We start from the raw sequence: 20,170 nt of genomic DNA, 5'->3' as shown, positions 1-20,170 counted from the left end.
CGAAAGCAATTATGTGAGTTTGATCAAATTCGACTTAGTAAGCCCATGGATGTATTATCCACATAAAAAAATACGAGGGAGAGTCAAATGAAAACTTTAAAAATGATGTTAAACTTAATTTATTCAAATAATGTCAAAAACGAATATATCATTTTTCATTGTGGTCCCCATTATGTTCAATACACCACCTCCATCGTTTTGGAAGTGCTTCGTTACCCGAAGAAAAAAAAATTTTTTGGTGGTGTGCACAGCCACTCATGCATCCCACGAACCATTTCATCATTAGTTTGAAATTTCTTCCCACGTTTCAAATTTCAGCAATTTTGTTTAGAATAATACGACGATTTCCTTTCACTAACACTTCAGCTGCTGAAATCGACTCAGGCGTGACAACACGATTTGCTTGACCAGGCCGAAGAGAATCAACTACGGAAACCACCCGGTTTTTGAATTTGTTGCTCCATTCATACAGTTGCTGGAGCGACACACATGAATTTCCACGCTGCAACTCCATTGTACGGTGAATATCAATGGGTTTCACCCCTTTACTTCGCAAAAAAACGAATAATAGAATGCTGTTCCTTCTTGGTGCAATGCTCCATTAGAGTTGCCGTTTTGGAACTGTTACTTTGTGAACAACTCCATTTGTTCCTACATTAGGAGTCTTGTTAGGTCTTCTGCGTCTCAAAAATAATATTTCTACCAATTCATAACGTGTAATTCCTTGCGAATTTTTTTTTGGGCGCTTTTATAGTTTTTAATTGACTCTGCCTCATGCATTTGTGAGTCTGACTCACTAGGGACATGTTCTGTGCAATAATTAAATCATTTTTCATTCATAAAAAAGCTTAAAACTGAATCCTCTAGTCTTTCAGGTCCAAGAAAGGCATCTCCAGCTGAAGATATTTAATAAGAATAAATCGATAAATCAAATTTCAATAGAAACGCTTTACGTAAAGTGCCAAATAATCCCGATATTAAAAAGTGGCTCCTTCATTAATCTAAGTGCTCCCTCTCTCTCAATTCCATTATGAGTAATTGCCGGTGGCTGCCATTACCTTTCAATCTCGGATTGTGGCCCACCTAAGTTAACCTTTGTTGAATTTAATAGAAATCACCATAGAAACATATAACTTTGAATATATGGATGTATTCTTTAGAACGTTTAATCTTATCCCTCTATATTGATTTTTCTCATGAGCAAGGAAAGCCACGAAATAAATGGGATGAACTGAAGCATTAAACATAAAATTTATGTGATCATACTGACCCTCAATGGAGGTCCGAAAATTCACGTCTTACTTATCGGCCGCCTCCGGTGCCAATTCCAACTTCCGCGGAAGTCGTATGCGGCTTAGATTCGACTCTGAGATATCAAAGGAATTTTATGCGCTTCCAAAAGGAGTTAAAGAATTTCAGTCAGAGGTAAATTCACCTATTATACTGCATTCCAGACATGTAGGTATATACAGTGTTATTATTTGCTCCTTGGATATTGGCACTCGTATTTCAGAAGAACTTTTCGATTGGAAAAGCAAGACTCGGGGGCAGGCAATATCCAGTAATATACAGAAAATATGAGACACCACAAGACGTGTGTTTTTATTTAAGACCCCTGCCGATATTGATGTTTTTTTAGGTGATATCATTTTTGAGATATTGTCCATTCTCCACCTATTTGCGCTTTTATTCAGCGGTTTATTAGGGACGCAATAAGTTAAATTTTCCATTCGTTGGTAGGTAAATAGCCAAATCCTCGTCCGGTAAATTATACTTTAAAAATTCTCTAGTGCGCAATTTAAGCAATTCTCAAAAAGGGGAAATGGATGGCAAAGAGTTGAAAATAAAAATAAGAACTAAAACATCTTGAGGCTTCACGATGAGGGCCATCTCTGCGGGCGAAATATAAAATGTGCATTTTAAAATCGGCTTAAAAGCAGTTAAATCGACCGAATTCTCCGGGTCCATTAAGGCTCAACGGCATATTAAAGTCCGGCACTGGATGTTTTCCTACACACTTATTTATTTTTGCCTTTACGTTTATGTCCGACAAGGGAAAAATCATACAACATTTAAAAAAAAAAAGACCTAAACCGTTCCTGTTTCAGACCTAATATCTTCCGGGGCAGATCCAATTTACCCGGAAACATAAGCTGTCTCCGTGCTAAGAACACCTGAGCACAGTTCATGTTATATAGAGGAAAAGTGCTAAGGTTACATAGAGAGGAGCTCAAACTGCTCAAACGCGATTAATTCGATAATATGTTTATATGTAAGTGTAGGTGGGAATAAGGTAGCATCAGAGAAATGTTGGAACTTCTTAAGCAGGGTATATGTACAGGGGTGTGCAGTAATATCTATAAATAACAGAGAATTATTATCGTATCTCCAACCGTTTCTAAGATCCTCAATCTCCGGAGTTCGCATATCTTTTCAATGAATTGTCAGAAAAAATGTTGTTTATACTCTTAAAACTCGCATTTTGCACCACTGTATCACTGTTGAACAGATTTAGGTCCAGATACCCTGCATCACATAGCTATCTTCCTTTAGCGTATAAGCTTAGACGAATCTACAATTTCAACAAGAGGATACAAGCACAGTTGTCTTCTGGCTTAATTTACGAGCATGTGCCAAATAAAGATGACTATCTGCTATGTAGTAGTTAGTATTTGATTTCAGTCATTGATCGACAATAACAGTGGTGGCAAATAAAGGTTTTCTTAAACAAAATATGAAATTTTTCATTTTTAGATTGGTACCAAATAAAATGAGAATTCATGTTTGCTTTTCTATTGTCAGCCAAGTCGAGATCCTATCCTTGGTAGTTGAGATCGACGCTGTTGCAATACTTTTTCCATCAGTTATCAACAATTCTGCGATTACACAGCCTATGTGAAAAAAGCACGCTTCGTAGATTACGAGTCACCCTCGTGTGCAATAGCGAAAATACCACGCTTCATTCACACTATTATTGATTGTCTCACCTCACTTGCACAGTTTGCCAGGCGATGGCGCCGTTCAGGAATCAATTTTCAGAGGTAAAAATAAAGCCCATGATATTGTAAACGTATCACTTTTTTCAATAACCTAGTGACTATATTATACATTCTAAAGGATAGTATAACATTTCATAATATAAAATATGGCACCACCGCAGAAGTAGGCAACGAAAGACGTAAAACTTCCAAGTCACCGTGTAGAACCCTCTAGCTTAGTCCTTAACTTTAAAACAAAACAGCCATCAATTATAATACCTTGAAAATAACAACATTCAAGCAGCACCTAAAAGGAATTTGATTTGCTTCTCCTTGTGCAGGTTGGAATAACGTATGCAAGGGTCTCAAACGAGAGGCAAAGACAAATTCCTTTAGCAGAATTCCATAGTTAAAACATAAATAAATTTTCATTTTTAATATTTAAATCCTAGCTTTACACACTTGTTTACATACAGGATGTGTAACGATTGAACAGAAAGAAACGAGGTCTCGCCGGTAATTTCCTAGTGGAAGCTTATTACGGAGCTGGTAGTAACACTGACTGACACTGTCCAAGAAGTCACTATAGTCAATACTTTTAAAACGAAAACGCACCTACGCCTAATAGTTATCATCAATAAATCTTCACAATTACTGCAGTCTCTTTCCATTGTAACATTGTCCTATTACTATTCACCACGATATTATGTACAATTAATTTACAAACTTTCATCCTCAAACTCTAAGATTCTGTTGCTAGTCCCCCGGATGTTCTGGGCAAGATCTGTTCACCTCGAACCACTGGTCTATACACCTGAAATGCTCAAATTTAGTGTATGAAAAAAATCAAAGTCTACAGATAACTTTCTCAGAACTTGTAACTCTTGGACAAAGTTATCTGCACTTTGTTAACCTGATAAATCTACGTACGATTTATGATATATACAAAGGCATGGCAACCTGGCAATAATGTCACCTTGGCTGAGCTCCTCCAGACAAATCACGCACTCGCCTTTGTCGTCCGTCAACACGTCTTCTGCAAGATTATTTTTAAAAAGTTCTGTTCGCCATATTGTCAAGATTCGCTGAAAATTAGCGAAAGACGCAGACTATCGCTTACCGTTGTATGAAAGGCGGGGTTTTGTGAGGCACATTACTAGATGGCATTCAATGTCATCTGGAACGACGAATTTGCTACACACCGGACATTTAATACCTGCAAAAAAGCATTGATTGATTGAAGGCGGACCGTAATATCACATTAAAAAAAAAACAATTCTACTACCCCCCTTGTTTCCAAGTGATTAGTAGCCGTGACCTTGCTAGCTTCACCACGCAACAATTTTTCTAATGACACATTTCAATTTTTATTCATCATCAATAATTCGTTCATATATCAAACACAATATGTCAACCGCAATGCATTACAATCAACCCATTTCTGGGCCCGTTAATGTTAAATTGTTAACAAATGAAAATATGTAAGTTACCATAGAGCATGCGATGGAAACTGCTACCAGTATCGGGGTCCTCTTCTGGTAAGCAGGACCCTATGGTGACCCCCATAGTGTCTAAAATAAATTGCTAATCCGCATAATAACACCTGCAAATTCGAGAGAAAAACAGGCTGCGAAAATGATGAGAGAAAGACCGGATGCAACAGTTTCCGGGACACTAGACACCAACAGCGACGCCTGAAATGGCGGGCTTCGACGCCGACGTCCCGGCTACGCCGACGCTAGGCCGTCTACGAGGGCAACAGAATTACAAACTCCGGTGGTAATTACAAAGCTGGAACGAGACCTTCTACATTATTTTGCGTTCAATTTTCATAATCAGCATATTTCTGTTCAAAAAACGTGCCCTCAAAAGCAAAAATTAAACGCAAAACATGACGACAATAAAACGCCGCATTTGGACGGAATAAAAATAATAGTTGTTATCCGAAACAAATATTTTCGTTCCAAAACAAACCGATAACGGTTTCTAGAACGAATTTAAAGCTCACTTGTCACAACGTATGTTTAAGGGGTAACTGGAGATATAAATTAAATAAGTTGAATCATTCAAATGAGGTACTTTTTGCACAGGTGCGATGCTTTACTATACCTCTTTCGTTAATAACCAATTCCTGGCCCCAAAGGTTACTGCTCACACCGTCACGTTTCTCCTTAAATCCATGGTGGTTGTTACCATGATGGTGAGAAAAACTAAGACCCATTTCGGTTTTGTCACTTTGTACCACTGAGAGAAATACTATATTTCTTAGAAGAATATTTCACCTTGTGCAACACTGAAAAACCTGTTCTGCGCTTAAACTTGATATTTCAATACACACGCGATAATTTTAATAATTTAATTAAATTAATTATCAAGTCACACTTTGCGACGTCAACGAGTTCAAGAAACCTCCACGAGCGCTCGAAAGATAAACGATTCTAGAGTGTAAGTGATTTAAGCATCCTCCCTAACAAAACAATGCACAACTGAATGGCAAAAACGCAAGGTATGATCTATTTTGAAGATCCGTCTTAAGAGGTCTAGGACTAACAATTTCGTGCCAATGACACTTCGATAAGCAGCAACAAATGTGCCGCGTTGGGACACTTAACAACATTTATCGCAAAATTGCCGCTATTGACTGGTGAAATTGGAACGTACCCAAAACATTATTATTTATTACTTAATTGTCGCCATAAATAAATTTTTTTTACTCACCATTTAAGCTCCATATGTGTCCAGGCAAAGAGTGGGCTGCATAGACCCTAGTGAGGGCTGCAGCGGCTGCATGCCCGATCAGGCCCCCATGGGCACCTTCCTCCCCCACGCTGCTGTCTGTGTCTGCTCCAGGACTTCCAGTCATCGATGCCTCTCCCAAATTGGGACCCCCATTCTCTGTGTGGTGAGACTCAGAAGCCGAGCTTCCATGCAAGTCCGGGACACTGGACAAAGACCTGAAAAGGGTTTTTGTCATTTAAAATTGAGAGGCAATTTTGGGGGTTCTGAAGAATCATTCTGGTGAAACTTCCTGAAGAAGCCCTGCTTTAAGGTTTTCCTCTCGAGTTATGTAAAACAATGAGTGTTGATGGCAATGACCTGAGCGATAACCACCCTGTATAATAAACAAGTTGCAGCCTGCAGCCTTGAAATCAATTTAAAGCGCTAGTTTATTTTCTTTCCTTGGCTGATCTGCTCTTTGTGCAGACTGGTAACCAAAATAAACTTTGCCAGGGAAAAATACATGTAATGATCCTATTTGTGGGTACAGCAGGGAAATATCTACAGTTTGACATTCTTACAGGAAAATTCAAGAAATTATCTAGTTGACACAGTTCAGTCAAACTGACCTTGTACTTCGATTGAAGAATTGAACATAAGCATTACAGGTGCACTCATGCTCTGTTGCACAATTGCTTACTTAAACTCAAAATACAATTGAAAACATTATTTATGGATAAGTCAAATTCCGACACCCAGTGACACCAGGGCTGGCTTCAACGCTTAAGTGAATGTCCAAATTTATTGAAAATGCAACAAGAACCTTACCTGGCCCTTTGTCTGTCATTCTCCATACCCAAAGAACGCATAAATCTAAATCCTGGGTTGGTAACCACCTCAGTGCTGCTGCTGGTTGAAAAAGCCCTAGTTCTGGGGCTCTGTGACCCCTCAGTTGTAGTGCTCAGTTTAGCCCCCATTATAAGAGTTTACACCACTTAATCAAGGTGCTGGCCTATTATTAAATTAAGGGGAAAGCTCTGGAATAGTTTTGTTACATTTTATTGTTCTCGCTACGCTGTTTTCTCGCGGAAATGAAAAACAACCATTGTGGTACCGGGGCCATGTCCCCACACATAGAGACCGCTGTTGAAGACCTGTTTTCGAGCACAATAAGGAACTTGAGGGCGCGATTTTATTGAAGGGAAGGTTACGGGGAATTTGTAATTAGCAATTTAGCGCTTGCCGAGTGACGGTAATGAGATTTTTTAATGGAAAAATGGAAAAAAACTAATAAAGTTGACATGATCTGCGTCACACTGCAAATTCAAACCGACTGACAACTTATAATCAACTGTCAGTGTGTAGCGACATTACGGGAATTGCAGAACTAATAAATGTAGCTCTGTCTTTTTTGGGACGAATACGAAACAAAAAGGAATAATAATTCTCTACTCATCTAACGCATTAGGTCACATTCATATTTGGAGCTATTATCCACAGATGGCGCAAATTAAAGAAAGCGTATAACTGGTTGCCACGAATAACAATAATGTTTTAAAATTGCCGCTAAATTAATAATAATTAAAAAAAAGTATTTATCGTGCCCCATAGAAACTAAATCGTACTAATATAAAAAAAAAACAAAAATAAACAACTTTTTTATCGACCCCTGCAGTCCTGAACCAATTAAATATTTTTAGCATTTCAGAGTATCAGCTCTATTGTATACAACAATCCAAACCTTAATGAGACTTAACACAAAAAAAGCTTTAAAAAATACAAAAAATTTTACCGTTTTTGAACCGCCACCTCTAAAAACTTTTGGCTTTAGTGTGCGCATTCGCACGATCGATCCCCCCCGGATTATCTGACGTCAGAAGGGCTAATATTCCTGGTTCCTTGTAACGCGACATAAACATGTACGACTTCCTGAATCTCACTAAAATCTCAACAGCAATATGAACGCATTAATGTGGCAATGATTCGGTGAATTGGAAAAACTCATCTGGAAATGGTGGAAGACACCATCAGCCAAGACGCCCATGGCTACTCCAAATTGGTAGGCAGAACCAGGAAGCGCCAGAGCGATGGGTTCTCCAACGCCCGGGCTGCTTATGGCAACATCTCCCCCCCGGTGGACTCCTTTAACGTCATCTATTTATCGTTTGTGCTGGGGGGGATGGGGTTTTTGCTGCCATACAACAGGTAAATCCATGCACGTCCCAAATGTCCCCTTATCACATCTACTGCACTTTGCAGCTTTATAATGGCTATGGACTACTTTAAAGTCCGTTACCCCGCCACTCCTATAGTCTTCGACATGTCGCTGGTGTACATTGTGGTGGCCCTCCTCACAGTTCTAACAAATAATCTTTTGGTGGAGACGTTTACCCTAAATTCGAGGATAAATTTTGGTAATAAATGTCCTTCCAAACAACCCCTGCTTATGACAATATTACAGGGTACATAATGTCCTTTATTACCCTTATATTCGTGGTGGTATGCGAGATTTGGTGGGAGGCATGGGGCACCGCGACTTCATACACCGTGAACCTGGCAGCTGTGGCTGTAGTCTCAGTAGGATGTACAGGTTGGATTTTAAAGACTGGTTGCCACATGTAGCAACGTTCTGTAGAAAATGTCCCCATAAAAGAGCTAATAAACTTAAACATCCTCGTTTCAGTCCAACAATCGAGCTTCTACGGCTACACCAGCATGTTGCCTCCCAAGTACACACAAGCAGTGATGGTGGGTGAAAGTACCTCAGGAGTATTCACTTCAATCGTCCGAGTAATAACGAAACTAATAGTAAATGAGTTGAGAGGCAGTACCGTCTATTTCTTCACGGTGTCAGTTTCCACGGTGCTCACATGCTTCGCCATGTACCACTTAATAAAGAGATCCGATTTCATACAGTTCTACATTGCTCTGTGTGAGAGGGCCAAAACGCATATCACTCTAGAACCGACAGAAGATGCGGGATTGGTACATTTATTTTTGCATGAGACGATTTTCGTGGTTACGGTTTCAGTATAATTTACAGATTGAAACTAACGACTCGCAATATGGAATTTTGAAGATCCAAACAAGTCCACCTCCTACGGGAAATCAGCTGAGTTTCGCCAATCCTGCTTACGAACCATCGGCCCCAGTGCCCACCTACAAGGTGGAGGATGTGGTGGTGAGGGGCAGACATAGTGCCAGCACTAGTGGAGTGGGAATTACTGCTCTGAAACGTATGAATTTTTTAATATTTGTGATGTTTTCCTAAGAGGGTGAATGTCGTGCAGGTGGAATCCAGGCTCGATGGGAAGTGACCAAAGCCACTTATCCTTACATGCTATCGATATGTCTGGTATATTTCGCTACGCTTTGTATTTACCCGGGGGTGGCCTCGGAAATCGTAAGCTGCACGTTAGGCAGCTGGATGCCTATTTTAATGATGGCTCTCTTCAATGCTTCGGATTTGATTGGGAAAATGATTGCTAGTGGTGCCAGGTGCGGATCGACTTTAATACAATTATATTAATTTAAAATTACAGTTTTTTAAGTTAAAATATTTTAATCAAATTAGGTTTCTTGACTTAATGGTGTAAGCGACCCTACGAATTGTTGTATTTAGGTACTGGACCGGCTCTCGTTTAGTGAAATGTTCGATAATGAGGCTGATTTTGATTCCCTTAATGATAATGTGCGTGGCCCCCAGGCGCAGCCCCAAATTCTCAGCAGAAATCACCGCCTTTATATATTCAATCATATTGGGGCTGACCAACGGCATACTGGGGAGCGTGCCTATGATTCAAGCGCCCACCAAAGTCGACGACAGACACCGGGAACTGACAGGTTAAAAAATTTGGCGCAATTAACATAAGACTGATTATAATAAACTGCACACACAGGGAACATGATGACGCTGATGTACATGTTCGGACTAGCCGCAGGCTCATTGGTAGCCTATTCCATAGAGAATGGTTTGGGGCCGGTCGACGACCATCCCTGCGCGATTGCGCCTTATAACCTAGTAAATGGCAAATGCAGTAATGGGCCATTGAGGTAAAAGTGTAATTTTCAGCCTGTTCCAGACGCTTTTGCCACTACTGCCTCCGAGGTATATGAGAACTCACTGACCACTCATGTTATTTGGTCTACGGTACTGCCTTCGACGAGTGCAGGCACCTTCATCGACGCCAGTAATGACACGCAAACCAGTCTGATTTAAGATAGGAAATGCTGTTGTTCTATAGTTTTGTAACTGAATGTTAGATATCGACTGATGGTGCTGAAACTTGGGTTAAGCCAATGAGGAAAAAGATGCAGTGAGATAATTGTCTTAATCTAGTAGTATCAATTGGGATAAATCCAGACCAAAGCTTAACCCATATCTTTTTATAGAAACACTACTTAAATATGCCGATTTATTAGCAGACACATAGATAAGTATTTACGTAATAAATTATGATGTGCGTATGTATCAATTACATTTAACCTTGTTGTAACAAGTAAATACGTAAAAAAACACTCGTTTATTGAAAATTCACATTTATTTGTTCGCAATTCTAGGACCCTCAGAAACATTACGTTCTATACCCATCAAAAGCAGAAACGTTAAAAATATAAATAAATAAAACAACGCATCAATAATCTCAATATTAACTAAACTTCTTCACTCTTGTTTCTTTTTTCCCTCTACAGCTACCTCTCCACCTCCCTCGTCGGTACGAGAAACATCCACGGGATACAACCTAGAGAACATTGCTGCAGCACTCAGCTAACAGATGCGTCTCAGTAACTTACCATCTTTGATACAAATAAACTAAGAACACCACGTCATCCCTCAAACAAGCCACTCGATGAGCTGTGGGCATTGTGATAATAAAAGCGAATATGTCGTCGATGAACGTGTTGAAAGCCCTGTAGGTGAAAGCCCTCCACGGCAGGGCAGCCACAGACTTCAGTCTATAGTTAATGAACAACTGAGGTAGCATGAAGAGAAAACCGAAGGCGTATACGCCATTGACTAGACTGTTAATCGTCCAAGAGTACCAGCTGAAAAGTGATATGCCTAATGAAGGAAAAATACCTTTTGCGTATAGCGTGAAAAACTGTTACCTTTTGTGCGGTTGGTAAAGAAGGGAATATAGGGCTGCAGCCAAGCACAATGGATACAACAAGTAGCTTAAATAATTCATGCACTCTTCGTCATACTTTCGAGTTTCAGCCTCAGCAGCCGATTCAGTGCTGTCGCGTTGGAATGTCACCCCCTTCCATGAGATTTTCATGTTGGTTTTACAGACTTTCGTTACTTTCCATACCTGAAAGTTCAATGTCAACAAATAAGCCAGCCCCCTCAGTGCAAACTACACCTCGATTAAAGCGGCAACTCCAGCAGGAACTAACACCAACAAGGACGTCCCTTCATCTAAGAGAAACAAGAAAACTATCAGTTGAGAAAAGGCTCGCCACAGAACGGTTCTGGTGGATAAGCCCGCCATGGATTTTTGAGACTTCCAGAAGCTGACATCGTTTTTGAACGACAGGAAATCGAGCAGCAACTGCAAGATTATGTTTATGAATATATGAGGCAAAATTACAAGTAAATTACACACATGGATGCTACCAATTGCCATAGTCGCGCATAGCAGATACAAGTTGGTATCTCCGAACACCCCTTTGACTTCATCCAAGTCCTTTTCAGTAAAGCCTAGATGGACGAACTCCTTTATGGTCTCCTCCATTTGCAGGCAAAACCTGTTTTTGCCTAAGGACACAGGGGAGTAGATGAAAGTAAAGTTCATAGACTCGCTATCTGGGGTAACTTCAACTAAATCTTTAAGCCGCATATTGAGGAAGTCTTGGCTGGCCAGTGGCAGGAACTGCATTTTTGGGTTTATGCGTAAAAGTCTGCCGATTTCATAGGGAATGTCACTGCAACGATAAAATTAAAATGCAACGTATAAACTGAAAATTTCATATGCCGTGACAATTGTAACAGTCTTAAATATTAGTCAACAAAAACGCTCAATGTTATTCGACGTAGTTAAAGTCACGGAAGAGCGACCTAATAATGCCAATTTCTAAGTTTAATTAACTTTATTTAATCCAGGTCACTACTTTGCGCTAAGCAATAATGGTTCATATTCTTTTCTAAATACTGCTTTAATTCCAGAAGAAACTGAAATATTTCAATTAATCAAACAACCGGTCTCAAACCTAGCCTAAGAATTCGAACAGCCGGCTCAATAATTGTATACAGAAATCCAGCCGAACAGTATGACCCAAGTCAAGTTGCCCCTTTAAAGTTCAAAAATCATAAATTCTACGTTTTTTTCATTAAATCCGTAATGAGAAATCAATCCCCAACATGAGTTCCTTCAGCCCCGAGTTGCTGCTCTCCGCACTGAAGAAAAAATCATCAGAGCTACCCCAGTACGCCCATGTTCCCGACATAATCACCCGCAGATCTTTAGGACTCAAAACCCCCCTCGGTTCCACAGACACCCTAATAAGCAGCATTTATAATTCGTTCGACGTTCGCCAGAGTTGCAGGAGTTCTACGTTTGACCAGTATCAAGGAGGAATATTCAATTTGGAATTCAACCTCGATGGAAGGCTGTTGGCCGCAGCCTGCGAGGCCAAGCAAGTGCTTCTGCATGATTCCGGAAACCAAAAACGAATTAAAACCATCGAAAATGCCCATCTAAAGTGTGTGAATTGTATAAAGTTTTTAAATGAAAAAACATTTGCTACAGGGTCAGATGACACTCTGATAAAACTGTGGGATATAAGGAATTTAAATAACTGTTTGAAAACCTTGCATGGGCATAGGAGTTGGGTAAAAAACATTGAATGGTCAGAGCAAGATCAAGTAATGGTGACCTCAGCATTTGATGGAACTATTTATTCTTGGAACTTAAAAGAAAACTCTGAAAATGGTATGCTTTTTGACAAAGTGTTCTTAATGAAGGGACTAATGAGAATGAAATTGACTCCAGACAGCAAGAAAATGATTATTTCCACCACTTCTGGCTACATGATAATCATTCACGATCTCAATTTATTGAATTTGGCAACAGACTTGCGCTCATTTAGACCAGGTCTCTACAGACTAATGCAAAAAAGCCATCAAGCATTCCCAGTAGTTGTGAGCTATAACTATTTATTTAGTCAAAAACAAAAAAGGAATCGAATAGAGTTCATTGATGATTTTCCAAATGAAGCTGAATGTATTTCTTCCTTACAAATCCACCCTTATGGCTGGTGTGCTGTAAGTAGAAATATCAACAGAGAAATTGATGAAGAATGGACTGCAGTTCATGACATTCAAGAGAGGGATGCAAAAGAATATGAGGAAGCTTATGAGTATGTTGAAGAGTGTGATATTAGTGAGGAGAATGAGACAAGTGATGATGAAGAGGTGCCAAATTCCCGACCAACTGACCTGTGGATGGGTAATATTACCTTGGAAGAGTACATGAATGACAGTACCGAGTGGAGGCCTCACCAAGCAGAAATGGCTATTACCAATAGTGGCTTGATTGGCATGAAAGCCTCTAATGAAGCTTACTTTAAACAGCACCAGCATGAGCGCAACAAATTAGTGAAAAACTTGAGTAGACTCACACATTACATTAAAGAGAAAAATGTAGCCAAAGGCTTCATCAAAGTGCTTTCTTTTTCCCCTGATGGTAGAGTGATTTGTTCCCCTTATGAGTCTGGAATAAGACTGTTAGCCTTCAGCCGAAACTGCCAAGAATTGTCTGAGTGCATCCCAGAAAATGCCCGACCATTAGAGACTATACTAGAAACAAACAATTACCACAGAGATATTGTAGTATCTTGTAAATTTAACCCAATGCATTACCAGCTTGTGACTGGCTGTTTGGGAAGTGAGATTAAATGGCACCAACCTGTGTTGTAGATTAGAATCTCCAATATTGTTGTATATTATTGTATTGAAGGGTTATTATTGCTGTAAGTGTAACAATTATTGATAAGATAAAAGAAGGAAGTACGATATAAAAATTTTTAATAAATCATTTTCTTACCCATGTGGTAAATGCAACTCTTCAGTGCACATTATTAAGCAATATCTACTCCTCAGATGAGAAACTGGCTTAAATTCTTTTTTTTTCAAGGAACCTTCCTCCTTCAACAGATTAAATGTGGCACTTTGAGGAACTGCATACTTAGTCAAGCGACCTGGAAACCAAATGGTACTGATGTCATGCCAGTTAAACACCTCTTAAGGGCTAACCTTTAATATAAGTTACGTCTTCTAGCCCTAACAGTCTTTGGAACTCTTTACTTGGGTACTTTTGGGTGTGTTTGCTTGGAATGATTAGAGTGTGCACATATAAGGTGCCATTTTGACGTACAGTTTTAGGAATACTGATGGTGACAGCCCTTAAATTGTTTATTAATAATGAGATTATGTAGTTGTTCTTGAGAGGAAACCCTCACTTTTCCAACTGACTTCTATAGTCAAACTCTTTGAGCCACAGTGATAAGTTGAACTTGCCAGTCTTGGAATTGTCACTAAGGTAGACTAGTAGGTCCAAGGAGGGGTTGTCATTTAAAAAGGAATGGTAGCACCGTTCTTCTATTAGCAAGGGATTGCACTTTGGGGCCTGCCAGATCGAGTAAATACCCCAAATGGACCTGCCCACTATGAATACGAAAACTATGCACCCAACAACCGTTAAAATAGATCTCATTTTAAGTTAAAAAAAGTGAAAGGGGGCACCGGTTAATGGGGCCCTGATTATTTACAAAAAAAGACACGTCAAATGGTTTGTTTATATGTTGATTTTGATGTTTTAATATGACAATTAATTACGATGTTTAGTCAAGGCGGAGAATAATTTTGTTTCAATTTTGCCTATCTATTTTAACAAGTTAGAGTGAGCAGGAACTATATTCAGATCGGCTAAGATAGCGCGAAGAAGTGGCGCTAAAGTCGTACCCAAAAATGTATTTATAGGTTAGGTTTAACTTTAACAAAATTATCAGAACGAGTACAATGTCTGCAGATGAGGATTCCGATGTACCCCAACTATCCGCAGCTACTTTCGCAGCCTTACAGGAATTCTATCAAGAGCAAGAAGAACGCGAATTAAAGGAGAAACAAATCCATGATATCCATGAGGGGGTTTTTGATGAAGACTGGGTAAATATAGCTCCTATGCTCCCTCAATGGATCCTCCCTTAAAATGGAATAGTCCTCAACGCCTCACTATTGCAGCAACTAAGTCAATTTTGGTATGACGACAGCACCATCGAGAGGTTAGTGCAAATTACTCTTGACACTGTAGGGCTCAATGCCAAAATTGCCTTGGTTTCTTGTCCCACAATTTTTCAAGAGATGAAAAGGAAGGCAGGCCCCAGTGCTAAAGGTAAAATTATGTAATGTATAGACATGAACATTTGATTACATGACAATCTTGAACTGAACCCTAACCATGGGTTGTTTTACTGAGGGTTCAGTATGTCGTGAAAAATTTAAGTTTCTAAGGTGCTTAACCTAATGTGTTGCAGTGACTTTATTCGAATATGATAAGAGATTTGCCGCTTTTGGACCAGACTTCATATTCTATGATTATAAGTCACCACTAAGCATACATCGAGACAAGAGCAGCTACTATGATATAGTATTAGCAGATCCACCATTTTTGTCCGAAGAGTGTTTAACTAAAACTGCTGCAACCATTAAGTATTTATCTAAAGAGAAAGTCATCCTATGCACAGGTTCGTGCAGTTTTTATTGTTCATGTAAAGAAATGGATTTAATCTTCAATTTTAGGAGCAATAATGGCAGAGTTAGCAAATAAACTTTTGGATCTTCAAGAAATAAGTTTTAAACCTAAACATAGGAATAATTTAGCCAATGAATTTCGGTGTTTTACAAACTTCCATGTGCAGGAAAGAGGAAAATAAATGCGTTATATTTCTTGTGTAACACTGTGTTTTATTTCCTTTAGTAGTGATATGTTATGCAAAGTGATGGGATAATCATGAACAATGGCTTAATCCTATTGCACATTTCTAACGTTCATTAATACACTTCTAACCATTCTCTTCCTACTTAGAATTGAAATTTCCACTTTCTTTGTAGGTACAGTGAAACCAAAGGATTTGGTCCCCTAAATTTAACACTCATAAACTCTGATATATTATTGCTATAGTAATGTATAAACATGTGTGTTTTGCTACATTAATTTAATAAAAAATTCTCTCAAAGGAATTTAAGTATCAATGCTTCTGATCACACAGCAGTACTTTACCTAACAACAAATAATATACTATTGGTGTAAACACAACAACTACACTGGGTGCAATAATCTAGCAAATCATATCCTCCAAAAATAGACTCCTCTTTACAATTATTTATTTTACAGTTTTATCGAAGTATACACTTAACCACAGAACCAACTAGAGGGCCTCGTCAAAGTAACCCACATCCTCAACCACAATTCCTGTTTCATTCAAAGCCTGCAATGTTAGTCGATCAATCTCATTTAGCAAAAATTGGGTGTCCATATCCACATCTGCTTCTGAATGAATGGAGTTATGCACACTGTCCCATTCCAGGCTGTTTGCCGAAGAAGAGATGTGTGAACAATCAGATTCCGTGGTGTTGTTAACTCCAAGAATGCTTTGATTCACTTCGGGCCCCTCCCAGGGATATTGGGAAGTAACCCTATGTGTAAATTACTATCATCACCAACCAGAGAAATGTGGTGTAAACGCACCATGAACTGGCTGAAGGGTCATGTATTATGGAAGAAACAGGCAATGTCTCATGCTCCCACTCCAAATCTAATGAAATGTCTGGGGTTGAAATGCTGGTTCGGCTTAAAAGTGCCCGGGCATCTAAGCATTGCATCTGTATATCTTTTTTGATATAGGAACTGTGAAGCATGTAAAAATTTATTGAAATACAAATTTTTGTCTTTTGGTTTTACCTCTGAGGTGAAACTCGTTGTGATTCAGGAAGTCGATGGTAAGAAAGTTGGGGTCTTATTAGGCCTTGCATAATTCCAGCTGAACCCAGCTGGAAGATAAATATCTGAGCTTCTGACACTGTGTGCAATAAAAAAAATGTCTTCCAAGGGAATTTACCTTTTGTTTACTTCTCCGTTTTCGGAAAATTCTCGCCATGATGCCTCTAGAGAGCACAGGAAAGAACAGACACATTAAATTATTTTATCTAATTCTTGAGTTAACTGCAACTTACCTTCTGGCTGCAGCTTCTTGTACGTCCGGCCTCTGAAAACAGAAAAGTCCAGAGCTAAATACACAAAAAGCAGGATACTACCTCTTCGACAAGAAAAGAGAAATCACTTGGAGAGTTTGAGGACCAAATCTTGAAATTGCACAAGGCTCCATGGTTTCCACACGTCGGCCAGCAAGCACTGCAACAATTTCCCATAGTTTTGGCAGTCCAGGATGGACTGCGTTCAGATTAACCCCCATTTGGGGCCGAGCAGTCCGGAAAATCCGTGATTACTTGCAGAGGAGCAATTGGGACGTGGAACTATCCAGCGTTTGATGAGATATGATCATTTTGGCGAATGCAGTAGTTATGTGAGTGGAAGAAATGTGCCTGTAGATAGGTATTGCGGTTTGTCCTATATTGTAGCAACTACAACTTTTAGTCAATTTCTAGGTGGGTTTATTTTGGTTTGTTTTGTTTGCAAATAAAATAAAAATGTCGGAATGACAATGGCACTAACTAGTTCGTAAACACTGCAATAGATGTCCAGTCATAACAGTTTCATTCTGATCTCTTTTTTGCGTTAGTAAACAATCGTAGCCACCTGATCTTATACCAAGGACTTCAGATCCGATCACGTGACCGTCAATTTAACAAGTGTAGTGAGTGTGTCTTTTGCGAAATGAGATTTGACTTTATTGACAACTCGAAGAAGAAACCGAAAGTGATAAAAAAAATCAACAACAATTAATTGATTAATTAAAGTATTTTCGTTAATAAATCTAATTTCACCTTATGATATTATGGCATCTGCCTTAGAACAGTTCGTAAACTCTGTTCGGAACTTGTCTATTCACGGTAAGTGCCGATTTGAAGTTAACCTGGGGCTTCCTGAGACCCCCATTTCCAGGTAGTTTTCGAGAACTATACGATGTGATCATAAAGACCAGCGACGTGCTGGTTAAAAACGTCCAACATTTAGATAACGTCCTCGAGACGCTGGACGTGCAACAGCACTCTTTAGGGGTACTTGCAGTGCTCTGGGCAAAATTCAGCAACCCCAATGCTTCGCTGCCTGATAACCTGTTCATACAAGCCCAAGAGTTCATTCTAAATTGTAGCGTCGAGCAAGTGAGAATTGCTCCAGATCTTTGTAGGTTTGCTGTGTGGTAATTGGCAAAACAAAGTTAAGCAAATCTATAATTTAGTTGCAGAATTCTGTCATCGGTTTACAAACTACTTGGTGGAGCAGAAATCCCCAATTAAAGGCATTAGTTTGCTGAAACAAGCAATTATTAGGCTAAATTATTTGTCAGACAACCAGCTGACATCGATTCATGCTGATTTGTGTCAGTTGTGTCTCTTGGCTAAGTGCTTCAAGCCTGCTCTGCAAATTCTAGATGTTGATATTGTTAGTGTATGTCAAGAGGTCAGTTGCTTTAAACTGAAACATTAATCAAAATATTAAGTAAATTTTGATTAGGTCAGTAACACTAATGCAAATAGTCCCCAATTTGATGCTAAGTACTTCTTGCTGTATTATTATTATGGAGGCAAAATATACTTAGCCTTAAGAAATCTGGATAGGGCACTATATTTTTTTGAAGTGGCCCTTACCACACCTGCACATGCAGTTTCTCACATAATGCTTGAAGCCTATAAGAAGTTTATATTAGTCTCTCTGTTGCTTCATGGGAAAGTATGGATCAACCTGAAAATTTAACAAACCTCTAATACCTGTTGTTGTCAGGTGCAACAAATTCCAAAGTCTTCCTCCAAAGTTGTCATGAGATTCATCAAGCCACTATCACAGCCTTATAATGATCTGACCAATGCTTTCGTCACTAATAATTCAGCCGAATTGAGCGCCATTATTACTAGACACAGCGAGGTACTATTTTAATTTACACATTTAGTTCATTTATAAGTCTATTTATATCAGGTCTTTACAAGAGACCACAACATGGGGTTAGTAAAGCAGGTTTCTTCAGTTCTGTACAAGAAAAATATACAACGGCTCACAAAAACGTTCCTTACTCTGAGCTTGTCTGATGTGGCTAGCCGAGTGGGGCTGCCTAGTCCCTCTGATGCAGAAAAACACATTTTAAATATGGTTGGTTTAAGTTTGCTTATTGCTGAATTATAGTAAATTAACTTGAGCTTAGATTGAAGATCGCCAGATTTACGCTATGATAAATCAAAAGGATGGCATGGTGGTTTTCAGTGATGAGCCAAATAAGTATAGTGGTCCCGGAGTGCTTAAATCGTTGGAAGATGAACTGATGCTATGGATGGAATTTAATAACAGGATTTTGGCAATGGATGAAGAGATACAGGTGAGGAAGCTTAAACCATGAGAAATGGCGCCAAATGGGTGGTTTTAGGTAAATCCACAATATGTGAAGAAGTCAGCAGGATTACAAGAGGAAGAGCAGCCATCGAAAAGCACCTATGCCATGTAGAATTTATTGTTCAGTGTGTTCTTTTTTTGAAATTAAATAAATATATGAAGTTTCAGTAATAATGACGCCGTTACTCTTTATTGACACCTAAATCCCGCATGGGTCTTAACATAAAAAAAAGATAACCGGAGGACCTCGATGACGGGACAAAGTAATTGGTGAAAACGAAATTTTTAAGTGACAAGTTCGCACTCATCACTCTTCAAGAAAATTGGTTGTGCTCAAAGCACGTGGTGTAAACAGGAATTAACAAGAAAACGCGAAAGTTTTAGACAAACATTATATTCATTTATTTGAAAAACATTTTGAGATTTCTTATACTGGATATAAGGCCATAAACATTTCTTTTATTATAAAATCATCACGAGCTAGGAAAGTCAATATTGACGCGGATTATGAACTATAGGTGCCATTGAAAGATGTGACCTTAATCATCCTAAATAGAGTAATGCCGTCTCAGAATAAAAATTGTCTTTGTTTCGCCCTGACGCAATAAAATCACACAAATCCTATTCTTGTCATAAAATTAACACAGTACTTTTTAATACCTTCAATTAACTATTGTAATAATCGGTACAGAACCCAGTTAATTACATTAGCTTAGATGGAGGAGGATAACATATGCGATAGGTACATCATATCGCCTTGATTATTTAGTCGCCATCTTATTGCTCGAACCAACGTAAGTATCAAAATTTCCTTTTGTATTTCGTTAATTAGCCAGGCTTTGTACTTAGATAAACAACATAAAGGAACTTTTTCTACAATTAAGTAACCTTATTTCTTATCTACTTTAGTGC

At 38.9% G+C, this 20,170-nt stretch overlaps 7 protein-coding genes across 8 annotated transcripts; 4 read left to right on the top strand and 3 right to left on the bottom strand.

Annotated features, from left to right (window-relative positions):
- Positions 1–3,060: 3,060 nt before the first annotated feature.
- Positions 3,061–7,043, bottom strand: LOC136411465 (E3 ubiquitin-protein ligase ZNRF1). The gene is made up of 5 exons (XM_066394042.1): positions 6,525–7,043; positions 5,697–5,932; positions 4,099–4,194; positions 3,909–4,014; positions 3,061–3,792 (listed from the first exon to the last, which is right to left on the bottom strand). The coding sequence occupies exons 1-5, from the start codon at positions 6,671–6,673 to the stop codon at positions 3,735–3,737; spliced, it is 645 nt and encodes a 214-aa protein (XP_066250139.1). The 5' UTR covers positions 6,674–7,043; the 3' UTR covers positions 3,061–3,734.
- A 500-nt stretch (positions 7,044–7,543) lies between these two features.
- On the top strand, positions 7,544–10,229 carry Ent3 (equilibrative nucleoside transporter 3). 2 transcript variants are annotated; one of them, XM_066394679.1, is made up of 9 exons: positions 7,544–7,901; positions 7,956–8,110; positions 8,158–8,286; positions 8,380–8,681; positions 8,740–8,932; positions 8,987–9,194; positions 9,319–9,539; positions 9,596–9,717; positions 9,779–10,229. In XM_066394679.1, the coding sequence occupies exons 1-9, from the start codon at positions 7,708–7,710 to the stop codon at positions 9,821–9,823; spliced, it is 1,569 nt and encodes a 522-aa protein (XP_066250776.1). In that variant the 5' UTR covers positions 7,544–7,707; the 3' UTR covers positions 9,824–10,229. The 2 variants fall into 2 exon arrangements, with proteins under 2 accessions (XP_066250776.1, XP_066250775.1); XM_066394678.1 differs by having other exon boundaries at positions 7,545–7,901; positions 9,769–10,229.
- Positions 10,219–14,494, bottom strand: LOC136411885 (lipid scramblase CLPTM1L). Its single transcript, XM_066394680.1, has 8 exons — positions 14,157–14,494; positions 13,951–14,099; positions 13,742–13,895; positions 11,303–11,621; positions 11,060–11,248; positions 10,806–11,008; positions 10,491–10,742; positions 10,219–10,438 (listed from the first exon to the last, which is right to left on the bottom strand). The coding sequence occupies exons 1-8, from the start codon at positions 14,408–14,410 to the stop codon at positions 10,360–10,362; spliced, it is 1,599 nt and encodes a 532-aa protein (XP_066250777.1). The 5' UTR covers positions 14,411–14,494; the 3' UTR covers positions 10,219–10,359.
- Positions 11,829–13,758, top strand: LOC136411886 (DDB1- and CUL4-associated factor 10 homolog). The gene has a single exon (XM_066394681.1). The coding sequence runs from the start codon at positions 12,058–12,060 to the stop codon at positions 13,612–13,614; it is 1,557 nt and encodes a 518-aa protein (XP_066250778.1). The 5' UTR covers positions 11,829–12,057; the 3' UTR covers positions 13,615–13,758.
- A 205-nt stretch (positions 14,495–14,699) lies between the features above and the next one.
- Positions 14,700–15,654, top strand: LOC136411378 (EEF1A lysine methyltransferase 1). Its single transcript, XM_066393920.1, has 4 exons — positions 14,700–14,862; positions 14,938–15,088; positions 15,231–15,440; positions 15,496–15,654. The coding sequence occupies exons 1-4, from the start codon at positions 14,716–14,718 to the stop codon at positions 15,627–15,629; spliced, it is 642 nt and encodes a 213-aa protein (XP_066250017.1). The 5' UTR covers positions 14,700–14,715; the 3' UTR covers positions 15,630–15,654.
- A 23-nt stretch (positions 15,655–15,677) lies between these two features.
- On the bottom strand, positions 15,678–17,391 carry LOC136411377 (uncharacterized). Its single transcript, XM_066393919.1, has 6 exons — positions 17,011–17,391; positions 16,930–16,961; positions 16,815–16,860; positions 16,658–16,746; positions 16,445–16,603; positions 15,678–16,392 (listed from the first exon to the last, which is right to left on the bottom strand). Exons 1-6 carry the CDS (start codon positions 17,122–17,124, stop codon positions 16,125–16,127), a joined length of 708 nt encoding a protein of 235 aa, XP_066250016.1. The 5' UTR covers positions 17,125–17,391; the 3' UTR covers positions 15,678–16,124.
- Positions 17,392–17,620: 229 nt separating this feature from the next.
- CSN3 (COP9 signalosome subunit 3) lies at positions 17,621–19,432 on the top strand. Its single transcript, XM_066394346.1, has 8 exons — positions 17,621–17,766; positions 17,819–18,061; positions 18,117–18,337; positions 18,392–18,607; positions 18,659–18,799; positions 18,851–19,021; positions 19,074–19,244; positions 19,293–19,432. The coding sequence occupies exons 1-8, from the start codon at positions 17,712–17,714 to the stop codon at positions 19,368–19,370; spliced, it is 1,296 nt and encodes a 431-aa protein (XP_066250443.1). The 5' UTR covers positions 17,621–17,711; the 3' UTR covers positions 19,371–19,432.
- The last annotated feature ends 738 nt before the right edge of the window (positions 19,433–20,170 follow it).

This window comes from Euwallacea similis, chromosome 10 (genome assembly GCF_039881205.1).
Source record: "Euwallacea similis isolate ESF13 chromosome 10, ESF131.1, whole genome shotgun sequence".
Taxonomy (NCBI): Eukaryota; Metazoa; Arthropoda; class Insecta; order Coleoptera; family Curculionidae; genus Euwallacea; species Euwallacea similis.
The sequence above is the reverse complement of the archived record's forward strand: the minus strand, read 5'-3'. Positions and strand labels throughout refer to the sequence as shown.